This window comes from Lepus europaeus, chromosome 1 (assembly GCF_033115175.1).
Source record: "Lepus europaeus isolate LE1 chromosome 1, mLepTim1.pri, whole genome shotgun sequence".
Classification (NCBI taxonomy): domain Eukaryota; kingdom Metazoa; phylum Chordata; class Mammalia; order Lagomorpha; family Leporidae; genus Lepus; species Lepus europaeus.
Window position 1 is genome coordinate 84,807,046 of NC_084827.1, and position 18,491 is coordinate 84,825,536.

Genomic DNA, 18,491 nt, shown 5'->3' on the forward strand with positions numbered 1-18,491 from the left:
GCCGTGGCCTGAAATTTCCTGATCTCTGATGCCCAGAAAATGGCAAGGGAGGCTACCACTCTGAAGAGCAGCCATTCCTGAGGACAGAGCAAGCGCGGCAGAGAGTGCAAAGAAAATGGGCCCAAGGCCAGGAGCCTGTGTCACTGCTAGGGAATGTGGGGGTGAGGGGTGTGAGGCCACAGCAAAGGGGCCAGAGGAAGGGCAGGGCTCAGGGTGCTGAGCACAGCCATTTTCCTGGGCCAAGGCGTAGTGTAAGAGGCACCATTCAAACAAATCCTTATCTCAGAAATCCTTGTCTAGGGCGTTCACTATACTTGGAACTTCAAGGCTTAAGAACAGGCTTTGAAGGATGATACGCTTTGCTCTGCTAGCATTTGTCAGCCTTTTTGGCAATTTTTTCCTTTAAATTTCCAGGCATCTTTGGAGTGGGAAAGCAGTGGGCAGTACCATATTAGATATAATTAAAGCATTTGTAGAGTAAACTGAAAGTCACCTCTGTTTTCATCATCACAGCAACTCTCATGAGCTTTTTGGAAAAGGATCATATTTATAAGAGAGGTGATAATTTTAGGAATTTTAGAAATACCCTGAGGAATACCCTATGTGCCCCATGTATTGGCGTGCACTAAACCCTGAGCTTTTTTTTTTTTTTTTTTTTGACAGGCAGAGTGGACAGTGAGAGAGAGACAGAGAGAAAGGTCTTCCTTTTGCCATTGGTTCACCCTCCAATGGCCGCCGCGGTTGGCGCGCTGCGGCCGGCGCACCACGCTGATCCGATGGCAGGAGCCAGGTGCTTCTCCTGGTCTCCCATGGGGTGCAGGGCCCAAGCACTTGGGCCATCCTCCACTGCACTCCCTGGCCACAGCAGAGAGCTGGCCTGGAAGAGGGGCAACTGGGACAGGATCGGTGCCCCGACCGACCGGGACTAGAACCCGGTGTGCCGGCGCCGCAAGGCGGAGGATTAGCCTGGTGAGCCGCGGCGCCGGCTTAAACCCTGAGCTCTTTAAGAGGGATGCTTTTTGAGCTCTGGGATGCGTCTTAACCCTCTAAAGTCAATGCTTGTGGAAGAGACTTCTTTTGCATTTGCTTTAATGATGATATTTTCAAGTAAAGCTAAAAAAAAAAGAAAAAAACTCTCGAATTCTTCCCACTCATGGGGTATTGTGAGAGCTATTCTTTGTTATGTAGAGTGTTGTTTGACTAAGACATGAGCCCTCGTGGGACGAAGTACACAATGCAAATTCAGATTATTATAAAACTGTACAATATGTAGCATATGCCCAAAGTCACTCGATAAGCACATATTCTAAGGTCTAGGAAAAGACACTTGTATGTGTGTGTGCTTGTGCGTGTGTGTGTGGCTATGTATGTTTATGGGCAGACAAGCGCTGACCCAACATAAACACTTTCTTTCCCACAGCTTAAACATATACACAATACTTAAAATTAAGTTTCTTTCAGGGGTAGAAACCATGAGAGTCACAGGGTCATTAAACAATAGCAAAATAGCTCTGTAGCCCATGATCATTCCTTCTTCCAGCGGATTGTAAAATAAAAACAAAGACTCTGCGAGGGATCAATATTTTCAAAAGAAATAGCAACTTACAGTACAAGAGCATTTGGATTGCTAAGTGCCTTCACTTCTCTCTGTTGCAGTTTGCTGCTTCCTTCATTGTGAAACCTTTCTGCTGATGTGCTACATGGGATGAGCTTGGGTGTTATAATAAACAGAGAGGAAGGCTACAATAATGTATTTCAGTTAGGAAGAAGCACTTGAAAGAAATTGGTTTTGCTATACACATGATGTGAGCCAATCAATAGTGGTTTAGTCTGACAAGCACTGTCAATATCCATTGTCACAGTTCAGAAAGTCGTTAATGGATAGTTCTTCAAAACTCAATGATTTTAACACATGTTCAGAGTCTTGAAATACACTCTACCTGGCAGAAATTAATCACAGGTAATGCTTGGGATTGTATACATTTTTTTTAAACTAAGAGCCAAATAACAGTCAATAACTATACATACATATGCAACATATACTCATGTATGGGCATAATCTAATAATACCAGATATATTGAAAAAATGAGAGGTGCTGAGACAGAGAATGAGGAGGGTACTTTCTAATAATATGTGTTCCACTTACTTACTGATTATTGCTGCAATGATAACAATACAGGACACCTATAATAACCTTAAAGTTAGTAATAATTGTTAGCATTCACTACATAATTATTGTGTAGTGGATTTTGTGATGGATGTTTGGCATACACTGGGGCATTTAAGTTACACAGCAATCCTTGGCATGGCTTTTATTAACTCCATGTTTAACAGTTGAAGACATAGAGGCAAAAAAAAAAAAAACTTTAAAGAGCTTGAACAAAATGCTACATTAACTGGCACAGTTAAAATTCAAAATCCAAAGCCTATAGTACTCAAAAGAAAGAGAAAAAAAAGAACACCTTTTTTTTTGTATAAAAAGAATGGCATTAACAGTTGGAAGGAAGCCATATCAACGGTTCTTATCTATTTCCCCCCTAAGTGCTGATCCTAAACTCTCATACTCAGTTCCTTTGAAGCAACCATGAATGAAGCCACTGAACTATGGGACTGGGTGTAGAGAAGAATGAGAGTTCTTGCTTTACTGAGAGAAGCACTAAGGAGGTTGTAGAAGTGAATGTGTTCGTTCACACTATTGTGAGATAAGTGTGCGTCTGACTGTCTGAAAAAGATAGTGTGATGGCAGGAGTGAAATTGAGAGATCTGGCTAGGTTGCTAGCCACTTTGCCTAGAAGGGAACTGCAATCCCCAACCTCATCTCTACTTCTCTGTTCCTTCTTTTCTTGCTATACACAGCCATCTGGAGCATGGTGAGTGATTCACCTTCTGCCAAGATGCAGCCTTGCATCAGAGCTCAATGCATACACATGGCGGTTACAGCTCTCCACCAGCCAGATGCCTGCTTCACCCATTATGACTGGCAATCCGGAGAGTATTCGGCTATCAGCTTCACTGCTGTCCTGTGATTCACTCATCGCATCCAAGGCAGTTCACTTTACCTCTCAAGTCTATAAAAATAATGCACACCACCCACCCACAGTTTCAATAAGCAGTTCGTGTAAAGCAGATGATTTAATACCCTAGGTTGAAAATACTTGAGCATGCTTGGGACTATTACTGTCTCTCTGAGTCCCAGACACTTTCACAGCGTTGCCAAACAGATGGAGAGGCAGGATACTGGGGCAGGAATCAGACAGCCCTGAATTCTACCATTTATTTGCTACATGATTTAACCTTCTTGAACCTCAGATTTCTAATCTGTGGAATGGACAATAATGATAGAACCTAACACATTAAATGATTATAGGATTTAAATGAGATATAATGTGTTCAGCAAGTTCCTGATCACATAGCAAGTAACACAAAACATGTCCTTATTCATAACAAACACAATGTTGGGATAATCAGATTAGCTTGTTAGAGTGGAAATTAAGACAATTTTAGAAAGAAGAATCATATATATATATATATATATATATAATATCTAAACAAACACCTTTAACCTCTGGATTATTTGGTTTTAAAATATCACTCAGACTACCTGTGCTTCTCATATATATTTCTGTTCTGGCTTAAATTTTATGTTTGAAACATTCAGGATGCACAGTAGCAAATTTTTTTCTAAGGATACTTCCCAAGGCCAGTGGTTTAGAGATTTAAAGCAAAAACTGCAATGTTTCCCTATGTTACTTGCCTCTGTGCCCACTGAGAATATATCTTTACATATGTTTTTCACAAATGTGCAACAAATGCGTACACAGTATACCTACTGGTAGCTCTCACCATAAATCTGGAGAGAGGATCTAAATATTAAGCTATTCAAACTCTGCTAAGAGTGATCTACACTCTGAGATAAGCTATCAGAACCAATATTTTCAAATATGAATATTATTCTGTTCACCAACTTTACTTATTTTTTCACAGAAATCTCAATGTAAATTTTCTAGACCCCCTGTGTTTTAACAACCTACAACTCTATTTTTTTTCTGCTTGTGGACTAGTCGATAGTTACAGTGATCCATAAGGCTCTTTTCATTTAACTTGGCTGTGGCCTGTTTTCTATCACTAGAAGAGTAGTTATTCCTGTATTTAATATATAATCTTTCCTCATGGAAAACATATTTCTTCTTCATAGTGCCCTTTATGTGGATTAATGCCCTATGATTTTTTTCTTTTGTAGTAATTTGGCTTTTAAAAATCGACTACTGCCTTAACTCAGTAACCACTTACTTTATTAACAAATTTATCAAAGTTTTGAACAGCTCTTAAGTCACAAAATTTTACTGACACTCTATCAAGTCGTAAGAAGACAAGATAAAATATTTAGTCAATAGAATGCCTTCATGGCCTGAATCTGTACATATTACAGCGTGACTGATTCTGTTATAGGAAGAAATGTCATTGTGTATCTTTCTAGATGCAATAGATTTTTAGTATTTAAATATCGTATCTTTTTTTCTTCTTTCTTTTGGTTTACCTGAAAATGTATTATTTCCATAACCTATGACGCAATAATCTTTTCAAATTATAGCTCCAAATAAGTTTACATTGGAAGAAAAATTATGTTATGATTATATAATCAATTGTCATATGTATTGAAGTAATCATCATCAAAAATACTCATTATACAATTAAAAGCTATGCTAAATGTTATAATATTTCGAAAGAATACCCTGTGTTACACTAGAGAAATACATCACTATATAGCACATGTAAGATGTGTTATCAGCAAAGTAAAGAACACTAAGTTTACCCATAGGAATACAGTGAAGACTACATCATAGGTGAATGCATTATGGGTGGAAGACATGGATACACTATTACTAGCAAAGTAGCTTTAGACTTTCTCTAAGGTTGAATGCTAGTAGATTGTCAGCCCTTTATTGACTCTGAAAATGTAAAAATGTCATGACCGTTGACTATCTAAATTACTTAATTTAGTCTAAAAGTGAACACTTTCAATGTATGAATTCTTCTTAAATGAGTAGAGAGCATAAATATGAATATATAATATAAACTTCAAAAAGTTCATAGAAAATGGAATAAAAAGATATTTATTTTGGCACAAAAAATTGACATGTAGTTTCACAAGGAATTTTCAGAGGTTCATGGCAAATGCATATTTTGAAAATATCTATATGTGGTTTTGGAAAAGTTTTGCACAAATATAAACGTATCTTTTCTTCCATTCTTCCATGAACCCTTTGAAATGTCTTCAGATAATGTGCACAAAACTTTCTATTAGGAATCCAATCATTTAGTTAGTATTTCCACCATGTCACAGCAGGAATTAAGTAGTTAAAACAAAATACTGCTGTTAAAATGCCCTGCATTCCCTCTTTCAATTATTTCCAGATTTAATCATGATCTGTGCTTCGAGTAAGTCACTTAAAGTTTCAATAACTTACTTTCTCAGGCCACAAGTTAGGGGGTGAAATTATGACTTCTATTTACAATTGAGCATGTGGGAAAAAAAGATATTAAATGACCAACAGTACATTAAGCCAAAACTTAGCCTCTCTGCCCACTCTGACACCGGGAATTATGTGCAAACTTCTGAGAGCTCTAAGACTGCATGCTGGAAAGGGCAAAGCAGTATTTATTACAGTCCCGTGAATTAGCACAAGTGTAGAAGCCCTGAAGAGGAATCAGGCAGGAGGCCGACAAGGAATTTAATGCATTTTATTTCTCCTTTCAGTCAAAGCTGGGTGAGGTGCTCTTGGTTAAGTAACTTAGAAAGTGGTAAAACAGGGTAATTCCACACACAGGAAAGTTTTGTTGGAAAGTATGAGAGGAGACAACTTAGTACATTGTTATGTAATCCCTGTGATGGTTTGAGAAGTGTTTTGGAATGTCTAGGGTAAAGAACCTGACATAACCTTGTTTTGTCGTTGCTCTCTGCATCTCCTCTTCTGGACACTAAATGTAGTAAGATGGTTGTACCAAATAAGGGCCGTCAGCATTGCCCTGACCCCTGAAACTGAACGAAAGTGTTGGGAGTTCTCAACTGCTAAGAAAACTGTCTATCTACACCTGACATTGATGCCTATGTAAAACCTCACCAGCAAAGTGAGAACAAGTAGGCTAGAAGGCTGTTTGTAATGGCGTTTCTGAAGGGTAATGACTGCTTTTCTATAACAACATGTCTAAAATGTTAGCTGTCCTGGTGTTTCCAAAATAAAAAATAATAATAATAATAATAACAACATGTAATTGTAACATGGGAATACCGCGCGAACAGCAGTTTGGCAGGAAAAGCAGATATTTCAAAATAAGGTCCCCAGCAAGAGAAGTTCTGGCAGATGCACAATTGGATCATATTATCCAAATTGTTAGATTCTGGAAGATTTGGGGGTTTTTCTTTTGTGGTTCCCACACCCTTAACAGAGTGGTAGTAGATGTTTATTGCCCAAACTGTGCAAATTCCCACTCCCATCACTAAAATGGGAAAATAAATATACAAAGCTACCCATTACAATAAGCATTCCTACTTCTAAGGAGGGGTTTCACATAATACTAGCTGTGTTAGGTATAAAACTTGTGCTGGGCTAATGCCTGCTCTCATATGTAATGCTATTAACCAAAGATCATCTTAGAAAGCTCACTATCCTAACATCTCAGAAAGCTCTCTAACACTTTTCTGGTGAGAGCAGCTTTAGCACCAATTAAATCTCTCAACTGGTTAAGAACAGTGCTTAGAGCTAATACTTTTGGCCTGCGTCTGTTGAGACTTAAATTGCATATTGTTATTCATAATCCTTAGTCTATGAAAAATATGCTATTTGTTTGGGATACAAAGGAAAGATCACCTAACAATGGGAAAAGGAAAGGAAAACATAAAGGAAATGCAAGTAAATTCTAGAATTCCCACAATTCTGGCACACTTCAGGTTAATTGTTCATGGAGGTGAAAATATGTAGAATTAAGAGTGATTCCTCTGGTCTTCTATGTGAATCAGATTAAATGCTTTGGAATTTAAACTCATATCTCTTTTGTTTGTTCTCATTTTTGAATAAAAAGTTTAAATGGGAATGGAAAAAAACTGCTCATTGGCTTAACATAAATCTTTAAACTGCAGGAAGCTTCATCCTCAAAAAGTAGTTGAATCTCTGAGGAAAAAGAAAAGACTGAATTCTATTTTTCATAAATGATGGATTATTGTACCACACTGTGTATTTTCCAGTAAAGTGTCCTTTTATTTGCACTGTGTGATTACAAGTTTCTAAAAGTATGTGTGGGGTCACTTGGGTGCTGTGGGAAAATGGAAGGAATACTGTTCTGTTAAAATCAGTAGTGAAATCAGAAGCAAACTATGTCCTGATTATCATAGGCATGTGTTTAAATTTTGCTTTCCTTAATTGGTTATGTTGTATTTACTTAAAATGAACAATTTGGCAGATTTTTCTCCCTTGACAACAGAAAAGCATAAACTGTTTTATAAGTTTGGCTGTTAAAATCAGATTTGTAAACCACAATATTCAGACTTTTACTGCTGTTTTCAGGGACCTAATGATGGACCTTGCTTTACAACCATGCGTTTCTTACAGTTTTATTCTGTATTTATGGTGCTTTCAAGTTATTTGGTTAATAAAAAGTATGCCATATATTACAGTCATCCATTAACTTTAAGTTCTGCATAACTCTTCTTAGAACAAAATGAGTGGAATGAATGATGGCAAAGACCTTGTAATTTGACTTGTCATCTGAGGAATATTATTTATGGCATCAGGAAATGGAAGTTGATGCTCTACTCTGTCTCCAGGAAAGTCATCATTAGAGGCAACTTTGGAGAGTTTGGCTATGTTGAAAGCTGTGTAATCATATCCAAGACTGGTTCCTCAGTATGAGTGAAACAGAAACAAGATAAAGCATATAAAAACGTATTCCTATTTTCTTTGAAAAGCCAATATACCTTACATATATATCTCATATGTAGAGCTAAATGGCATGTGTGTGTATGCAATTACATATTATATATAAGATTAAGACTCCTATCACAAGAATACCTAGCGGGTTCCAAAAAGATAGAACCCACTACACAATTATTCATTACATTCATTCATTTTCGTAATCTGGCATCAATACTGTGTGCTTATACATGCTTTAACGTGCAAAGTACTTTCTTTATTATTATTTTTTTGACAGGCAGAGTGGACAGTGAGAGAGAGAGAGACAGAGAGAAAGGTCTTCCTTTGCCATTGGTTCACCCTCCAATGGCCGCCGCGGCCGGTGCGCTGCGGCCGGCTTACCGCACTGATCCAAAGCCAGGAGTCAGGTGCTTCTCCTGGTCTCCCATGTGGGTGCAGGGCACAAGGACCTGGGCCATCTTCCACTGCACTCCTGGGCCACAGCAGAGAGCTGGCCTGGAAGAAGGGGCAACCGGGACAGAATCCGGTGCCCCGACCGGGACTAGAACCCGGTGTGCCAGCGCTGCAGGCGGAGGATTAGCCTATTGAGCTGCGGCGCCGGCCTCAAAGTACTTTCTAATCATATCATTTTAATAATTCCAAAGTGGCAGAAAGAAATATCTTGCTTGGCTCTTGGTATTTTAGCATTCTTTCCTGGGAAATGGTAGAGTCTTGAGGTGAGACTGGAAATAGGAAATGTTACCTTTGGTAACCTGTGAAAACTTAGATGGATTATTACGTTTCATTCCAAAGTTGGACTTGAGAACAAAATTTCCCTAAGGTAGTTCTTCTTTTCTTTATTTTAAGATTTTATTTCTTTATTTGAATGGCAGAGTGACGGAGAGAGAGATTGATGGAGAGAAAGAGAGAGAAGGAGATCTTCCATATGCTGGTTCACTCAAATGTGTGTAACAGCAGGGACTGGGCCAGGCCAAAGCCAGGAATCCAGAACTCCTCTCAAGTCTACCCTGTGGATGGCAGAGGCCCAAGTACCTAAGCCATCTCTACTGCCTTCTCAGTGCATTAACAGAGCACTGCATCAGAAGTACAGCAGCTGGGGCTTGAACCCATCCTCCAATATGTGATCCTGGCATTGCAGACTGGATAACCCACTGCATCACAATGAAACAGTTTTCAGAAGGATAGTTTATGTTCCTTCAGCATCCAACACTAGAAATTAGACCTGTGGAATGTTGACTGCAGTTATCAGTTAAAATGGATCATACAACCCTGATAGTCACTGCAGTGGCTGGACCTAAATGAAAATTGGGTGGAATATCATATAAGGGCAGTATATGAAAATGTTCTGACCAACTCTTCTAGTCACACAATCTTGGAATCAGTTAATCCCTGATACTCATTCTGTCAGAAGAAATTTTTGCTTGCTTGGGTTCTAAGAGCACTTGCTATTTCTCCAAAATAACCTGAGGTCCATTCTTCCTCTAGACTCTTTAGGCTCTTGTACTTCTATTGAGCTTCTTGCCATGCTGTATTGTAATTATGCTACCCATATTCATTTATCCATAACAGTTAAATATAACACTACCATGTATATAGTGATAGACAATTTGTGTTTACTTTTTTTATCATCTAACAGCATTGTCTAGAAATATAATTTGAGCCATATGTGTAATATAAAATCTTGTTTGCCAATTTTAGAAAGTAAAAAGATATGTCCTGACAATATATTAATTTTAATAATATATTTCATTTAATTGAGAATATTAAAATTATTTTTTAAAACTTTATTTATTGATTTGAAATTCAGAGTTACAGAGAAAGAGGGAGAGAGAGAGAAATCTTCCATCCTCTGGTTTATTCTCCAGATGGCATTAATGGCCAGGGCTGGGCCAGGCTGAAGCCAGGAGCCAAGAGCTTCAACATGGTCTCCCACATGGGTGTGAGAGCCTCAAACACTTGAGCCATCTTCCACTGCTTTTCCCAGACCATCGCCAGGGAGCTGGATTGAAAGTAGAGCATTCAGGACACACACTGGCATCCATATAGGATTCCAGTGTCACAGGCAGTGATTTTAGCCTTTAGGCAACAACACTGGTATCTATTGTTTTTCAAAAAATGTTGTTTTAATTTATTTTTTTAATATTTATTTTATTTATTTGAAAGACAGAGTTACAGAGAGAGGTAGAGACAGAGAGAGAAGTCTTCCATCTGCTGGTTCACCCCACAGATGGCCGCAGTGACTGGAGCTGTGCCGCTCTGAAGCCAGGAGCCAGGAACTTCTTCCAGGTCTCCCACGTGGGTGCAGGGGCCAAGGACTTGGGCCATCTTCTACTGCTTTCCCAGACCACAGCCAAGAGCTGGATTGGAAGTGGAGCAGCCGGATCTCAAACCAGCGCCCATATGGGATGCCAGTGCTTCAAGCCAGGGCGTTAACCCACTGCGCCACAGCGCCAGCGCCTGGCCCCTGTTTTAATTCATTTTTAAGGCAAAGTTACAGAGACGGAGAGACAGATATTCCATCTACTGGTTCACTCCCCAAATAGCTGCAATGGCCAAGGCTGGTTCTGGCCAAAGCCAGCAGCCTAGAACTCCATCCAGGTCTGCCATAGGGGCAACAGGAGTTCGAGGACTTGGGCCATCTTCCACTGCTTTTCCCAGGTGTGTTAGCAAGGAGATGGATTAGATGTAGAGCAGCCAGGACTTGAACCGCACTCTTATGGGATGTTGGCACTGCAGGCAGTAGCTTAACCCACTGTGCCACAATGCCAGCCCCTACATTTGCATTTGAATATGTGACACAAGCTGCATTTCCAGCGCTTAGGAGTCCTAAGTGACAAGTGGCAATTAAATCAAATAGCACAGTAAAAGCAAGAAGGGCTTCTTAAACTATTTAAGTTAAGATACATGTAGAAAATGAAAACACTTGTATATAAAATGAAAACAGAAGAAATAGATAAGATTGCTCTCAGCCAAAGGCTATGCGAAAGTTAAGCTTTCCTGGTTGTACTATATGACCATGAGTAATTCTCAAACCCGAAGAAATTATACTTCCAGGCACAATAATTGGGATGCACTGATTGATAGCATTGAGTCCCAGCCTTTTTAATTTTTATTTTACTTGTTTGAAAGGGAGAGTTACAAAAAGAGGAGGGGAAACAGAGAGAGAGGGAGGATTTCCATCCACTGGTTGACTTCCCAATGGCTACATGGCCAGGGCTGGGCCAGGCTGAAGCCAAGAGCCAGGAGCTTCTTCCAGGTCTCCCACATTGGTGGCCGGTGCCCAGGCACTTAGGCCATCCTCCACTACTTTCTCAGGCAGATTGGCAGGGAGCTGGAGCAGAAATGGAACAGCTGGGTTTTGAACCGGAGCCCATATAGGATGCCTGCACTGTAGGTGGCAGCTTAACTCACTATGCCTCCTCACTGGCCCCAGTGCAACCTTCTTAAGTGATGGACCCATTCACTTTCCTCACATAGTAGTAATTATACGTCTGTTATTCCATATTTAATTTATTATACTTTCATTTGTTCATTTAATAGATGGCTGCTGATAGATATAGATGGATGATCACACATATGCATACTCTAAGGTACTTCAAAAGATTTGTGGAAATTGGAATTAATAGATAAGTTTATTTTGGTGTAAAAAACTTTAAATCCATACGTAAATTTTCCTTGAACCTTTTGAGGAACACTTATTTGCATAGTTTTCAAAAGTTTTGTACAGGGCCAGCGCCGCAGCTCACTTGGCTAATCCTCCGCCTGTGCCGCCGGTACCCCGGGTTCTAGTCCCAGTTGGGGTGCCGGATTCTGTCCCAGTTGCTCCTCTTCCAGTCCAGCTCTCTGCTGTGGCCTGGGAAGGCAGTGGAGGATGGCCCAGGTGCTTGGGCCCTGCACCTGCATGGGAGATCGGGAGGAAGCATCTGGCTCCAGGCTTCGGATTGGCGCAGCGCACTGGCCGTAGCAGCCATTTGGGGGGTGAACCAACGAAAGGAAGACCTTTCTCTCTGTCTCTCTTTCTCTCACTGTCTAACTCTGTCTGTAAAAAAAAAAGTTTTGTGCTAAAATAAGCTCATCTCTTAATTTCACACTTGACAAGCTTCTTTTTATTTGAAAGGCGTCATGGCAGACAGGGAGAGATGGAGACAGGGAGATCTTCCATCCACTGGTTCACACCCCACATGCCTACGACATCCAGAATTCAGCTAAGCTTAAACCAGGAGACAGGAACTCCAGCTGTCTCCTACACAGGTGCCAAGAATCCAAGTACTTGAGCCTCTGTATGTATCGTGTGGCCTCCCAGAGTGCACATGAGCAGGAAGTCAAATTGGAATCAAAGGTGGTACTCAGTTCCAGTACTCTGATATTGAATTGTGGGCAGCCCATGTGGTGTCTTAAAATGTGTACCACAATGTCTACCCTTCCACAAACTTGTGGAGGTTCTCTTGTGTTATGTGTATGTGTGTGTCCTCTTTTGTTTGCTTGGTTTTCACAATTCCTTTATACTTTGTCAGGATATAGATAGAACACCAATAAAAACACTTAAGCATAAGGTCCTATACATTTTCTAATTGTTTATGGCAGTAATTCTCAATAGGTAGCAAGTTTGTATCCTCAGTAGGGACATCTGATAATGTCTGGAGACATTTTTGAATGCCACCATTGAGGAGGGAGGGTTGCTGGTGTATCATTGTATAAATACAAGGGAGGCTGCCAAACATCCTACACAGCCTGCATAAAGAAGCCTCCAACAGCAAAGAATTCTCTGTTCCAAAATGTCAATGGCTGAGGAATAGGCAGTTGGTGCAGTGGTTAAAATGCCACTTGGGATGATCATATCCCAAATCAGAGTGCCTGGTTGAAGTCATCTCTCCTCTGCTTTCAAACCATCTTCCTGCTAATGTGCAACCTGGGAGACAGCAGATGATGACTCAAGTATGTGGGCCCCCGGCACCCAAATGGGATACCTGGACTCAGTTCCTGGCTCCTGACTTTGACCTGGTCCAGCCCCAGCTGCTATGGGCATTTGAGGAATAAACCAACCAGTGGAGATTTCTCCTTGTCTGACCCTCTGTCTGTCAAATAAGATAGAAATAAATAAATAAATAATTTTTAAATGCCAAAAGTTAGGAAATCCTGCTTTTAGGTCATATAAGGTATTATTATGGCCAGTTTAAGCATTGTCTCAATTCAGTAATTTACAGCACCTAGTCCCATGTGATAACCAAAATTTTAGACATAATTTAAAAATAAAACTCTACCCTACTCACATTTAGAAGGCAGGCAGAATGTTTTTCTCCTCCTGTCCTTCCCAGGTTTGCACTTCACCTTAACTCTCCTTCTTGCTAACTCAAGTTCATCACTGTTTTGTGTTGCAAGGTAGGGGATGGAGGATGAAACAATGCCCATACTTCAGCAGTTATAATAAGGCTTCTATTAGTCTTAAAACCAGACCAAATTTTTAAAAGAATATTATCTAATAAAGTGGCTCGAATCCACAAATTATGTCAAAACTTTGGCTAAAATAGTGGGAGGGAGGCCCCAGTTATAATCTGTATTTGTCTTCGAACACAGCAGATTACCATCAGTAATTCATAAAACACTTGAATGTATTTAGACTACACTTAAGGGAAATCAAGAACCCATGTGTTAAATTCATTATTAAATTCACAGTCTGTAGCATGAATCCTGATGATTAGTAGATAGCAAACTTTGTTAGTGAATGAATTTGACACACACTAGAGTTTGAACATAAAGCTGAAAACAAGAAGCTGAGGCTAGCCAACTGATGAAGATGTGAAACATGGTTGAGGCAAATTTGTATTTCTAAATTTTACCTAGAGGTGGTAATTATACATCAGTAAATAAAGTAATAAAAATCTGCTACAGGAATACAGATCACTTTAGATGAAAAAGATTGAGAGGCAGGGTTTTTGGCATAGTGGTTAAGATGCTTCTTTGTGTGCCTGTGAATGGTATTGAGGCAGAGTGCCTGGGTTCCAGTTCCATCTCCTCTTCAAATTCAGATTTCCTGTTAATGCAAACTCTGAGAGACAGGAGAGATAGCTGCAGTACTTAGGTACCAACCGCCTATTTGGGAGGCCTGTTGAGTTTCTGGTTCCTGGCTTGGCCATCACCCGGCCCTAGCTATTATGTATTGTGAGCATTTGGGAAGTGAACCAGCAGAGGGAGATCTCTCTCTCTCTCTCTCTCTCTCTCTCTCTCTCTCTCTCTCCCTCTCAAGTAAAGAAATATATTTTTAAAGATTGACTGAATTACCCCAGCAAGCAAGGCCTTTGAAAATGCCTGCAATTACATAGTGATAATATATAATCAGGCTTAATTGAAATTAACAATGCTAAAGAGGTTCCTCCCTAATTTAGATGAATCTTTTTTATCTTAGTCACATTTTTTTGTATAGATACAGATAGGTGGAATTATCTAGATAAATGTTACAGTATTAAATATAAGGAAATAAAAGTGAAAATAAATTCTTAATACATGGAACTAACACCATTCTCATTGCACATTCATGTTGCATCAGAACTAATAATTCCATAGGGGCAAATTTTACTCATATGCCCTGTCTAGACTGAAGGGCCTGAACTATTAATTCAGGTAGTTGTTCCATAACTACTGTTTTCTATTAATATTTGCATAAAGTAATAATAATAAAGAGGAAATTTACTGAAAGCCTCTGACTTTTTTTTAATCTGCAGTGTTCCGACTGCATCACAGTGCTTCTGATACAAGCGACAAAAACCGAGTTAAAAGCAGATTAAAGAAGTTTATTACTCGAAGGCCTTCCCTGAAAACTCTGCAAGAAAAAGGACTTATTAAAGGTACAGAATATCTGATATTTGTACTGTAACTGTAACAAAAGAATGTAACTGTGTGCATGGATAACCAATTCTAAAGGAATATTATGATGTTTTATCTTGCTTACAATGCTTATTAAATGTTCTGCTCCATAACAGAGGAAAAAATTGTAGTCCAGAAAATAAATCCTAAGAAAATACATCAGGTATCACTGAAAGAATATCTAGCTTTAACCTCAGATGATCAAGGCTGTGCCCAGGAATGGACAAGAGTTATCCTAGTAGATGGCTAGGATGACCTCATGTCACCAAATGCCTGTACAGTTGCAGTTTACACCTGTTGTCTTAATCTACTTAGTAACAGGAGCCCTTTTCACTTTCAGAAATTATCCTGATTTGGATAAGTTATCTGATCACCCAACTCACAGTATGAATCAGTGCCAGGAAGAAAGTCTGAGATAAACTAGTGTCATGAGAAGTTGTGGATATGCTATCCTAGAATGGCTAAAAGCTCAATTGGTGCTGAACTGGGTAGTTAGGCAAATACACCAAAGGAGAGAATGAAATAACCTAAACCTTCTTAGCCAATAGAATAGAAAAACATCGTCTCTGACATCAGGGTAATTGGACTTCAGATCTTAGTTCTATCACTCAATAGAATTTTCACTGAACTGGTACTATCGTTGTGAGCCTCAGCTTTCCCAATGAGAGAGATAAATGAGATAATCTATGTCAAGCATTTAATAGAGTTTTTGGAATATAAGTAAGTATGTAATGAATGACTTCTGCTATTAATATTATCCATTATTGTTAGTGTTTCAGATAGATTGATCAATGTATGGATGAATAGGTGGAACCAGTGATACAGTAGATTTCTATAACAGAAAATGACCCTAAAGGTCATACAGGCAAAATATATTATTTTCCTGACAGGATAACATATGCATAAGCCCGTTATTCTCCTTGTTTCTCAAATGTGCATCTTTTGAAAATTAAATATAAGAAAAATTTTAGAATGTACTAAAATAAACTACTAACCCTGAGAAGAAAGTTGAATGACTAATTTTTTGAAAAGAAATAAGTGATTAAATGTACAATCATTTCTCAGGAAGAGGGCAAGGCAGACCTTTGCAGAACTCTTCAGGAATTCTTAGAATGATGATTATTTAAATGTTACACAATAACTATTGGACCTATCAGTTTCAGTCCACTTTGAAATAGGTGAACATGTCCCCAAAATGAACAGGCATTCAGAACCAATTGTAGAAGGTGAAATTTTATGAAGTATGAACATATGTATCACTAATTGAGTAGAAAATGTGGGATTAGCTTTAGTGACTGTTTTCAATGAAATTCAGATTTTTACTCTATGAAGTTGAATTAAAGTGCTATTTAGAACTATTTAGAAACTGAACCCCTACATTTTCAACTTCATAGAATAACATGCTAGTACCATCAATTCTACCTTGGAATCATCCTGTTCTTGGAAGGGATTCAATTACAGCTTATCTGCCATTTCGAAACATATCAAACACAATTAGCAACCCAAAGAATCCCAATTTCGTATGAAGTCCAAATTTTTTGTGACTATGGCAAAACCAAAGTGGTTTTAATTCAGTGGCTGGGTCTGGCAGCAGTCAAAAAAAAAAAAAAAAAAAAAAAAAAAAAAAAAAAGCTAAAGAATTAAGAATTCTTGATCATGCTCTAGAATTGGTTTCAGAAAGCATCAGAGAAACTGGATGCCTATGCAGTTTTCATACTGATGCAATGGCACCACTGGACACACTCTGATGCATGCATTTCCTATCTTAGAGCTCCGTTAAATTTTCACCATAGCTGACCAATGAGTCAGTATTCATTAGTAGGGCTATGGAAAATCTATGTGAAATTCTGATTGGATAAGCTTCCATTGTTGTCTTCAGTGGAATTTTTTTCCAAATACAGATCAGGTTATGCAAATGCAGTCATTTCTTGGACTTGTTTCAATTTTAACTGTGAACTTTTTTTTTAAAGCTTTCACTGAGGTTTTTTTCAACCGAATAAAAGACATTAAGCCGTTTTTTAAAAAAAATACTCAGTGACATTTAGTATTTTAGTCAATCTCTTATTATACTTGAGGCAAACTTTTAGCAAAAGCAGTAAAATCAGTAATTTTAATCAGCTAAGAACAAATAAGTTAATTCTTTGGTTAAATTTATTCCTAAATATTTTGATTTTTGTGGCTATTGTGAATATAATTTTTTTCTTGATTTCTCTTTCTGTGAGTTCATCATTAGCATACAAAAAAGCTATTTTTTATGAGTTTATTTTATAACCTGCAACTTCACTGAATTACTTTATAAATTCTAACAGCTTTTTGGTTGAATGTTTAGGTTTTTCCATGTACAACATCATATCATCTGCAAACATAGATAATTTGACTTCCTCTTTCCCAGTTTTGGTGCCCTTTCTTTCTTTCTCCTCCCTAATTGCTCTCACTAAAGCTTTCAGTACTATATTGAGTAAGAGTGACGAAAGTGGACATCCTTGTCTTGTTCCAGATCTAGGTGGAAATGCTTTCAGTTTTACCCCATTCAGTAAGATACTGACTGTTGGTCTGTGATACATAGCCTTTATAATTTTGAGGAATGTTCCTTCTACACCTAATTAGTGGAGAGTTTTTATCATGAAGGGGTGTTATATCTTATCATATGCTTTCTCCGCACCAATTGAGATGACCACATGGTTTTTGATCTTCATTGTGTTGATGTGATTTATGGTGTTTATTGATTTGTGAATGTTGAACCACCCTTGAATTTCTGGGATAAATCCCACTTGATTGTGATGTATGATCTTTTTATGTGATTTTGGATTTGATTTACTAATATCTTATTGATAATCTTTGCATCTATGTTCATTAAGGATATAGATCTATAGTTTTCTTTTTGTGTTATGTCTTTGTTTGGTTTTGATACCAAGGTAATGCTATCCTCTTACATTCATTGATGAATGAAATCATCAAAGACACAAAAAATGGAAAGATACTCCTTGCTCATGGATCAGAAGACTCATTTTCATTAAAATGTCTTTACTACCTAAAGCAATCTATATAACCAGTGCAATTCCTATCAAAATACTAATGACATTCTTTACAGGACTAGATAAAGCAACCCTAAAATTCATATGGGATCACAAAAGACACAGAATAGGCAAAGCTATCCTGAACAAGAAAAATCAAGCTGGAAGCATCACAATAACTGACTTCAGCGCATTCTACAAAGCTATCATAATTAAAACAGGATGGTACTGGCATAAAAACTGATACATAGATCAATGGAATAGAATAGAGAGCTGAGAAATTATCCACATACATACAGCCAATTGATTTTTTTTATTAAACTTTTATTTAATGAATATAAATTTCCAAAGTACAGCTTATGGGTTACAATGGCTTCCCCCTCCCAAAACAGCCAACTGATTTTTAAACAGAAGTGCTCAGACCATACAGCAGAGTAAGGGTAGTCTCTTCAGCAAATGGTGCTGGCAAAACTGGATTTATATATGTAGAAGAATGAAATTAGATCCATACCTCTCACCACGTACAAAAATCAACTCCAAATGGATTAAATACCTAAATTTAAAACCTGAGACTATGAAGTTGCTGGAAGAAAATTGTAGAGGAAACACTCTAAGACTTTGGTGTAGGGGACAACTTGTTGGACAAGACCCCAAAGCACAGGCAACAAAAGGAAAACTAAATAAATT

At 38.4% G+C, this 18,491-nt stretch overlaps 1 protein-coding gene across 1 annotated transcript in view; it reads left to right on the forward strand.

The window, feature by feature from the left end:
- ARHGAP15 (Rho GTPase activating protein 15) overlaps positions 1 to 18,491 on the forward strand; it is a 631,814-nt gene that overhangs the window by 337,315 nt on the left and 276,008 nt on the right. Inside the window, exon 8 of the mRNA XM_062199545.1 lies at positions 14,649 to 14,771. Within this exon, the coding sequence (XP_062055529.1) occupies positions 14,649 to 14,771 (123 nt within the window). The remainder of the gene's footprint in view (positions 1 to 14,648; positions 14,772 to 18,491) is intronic.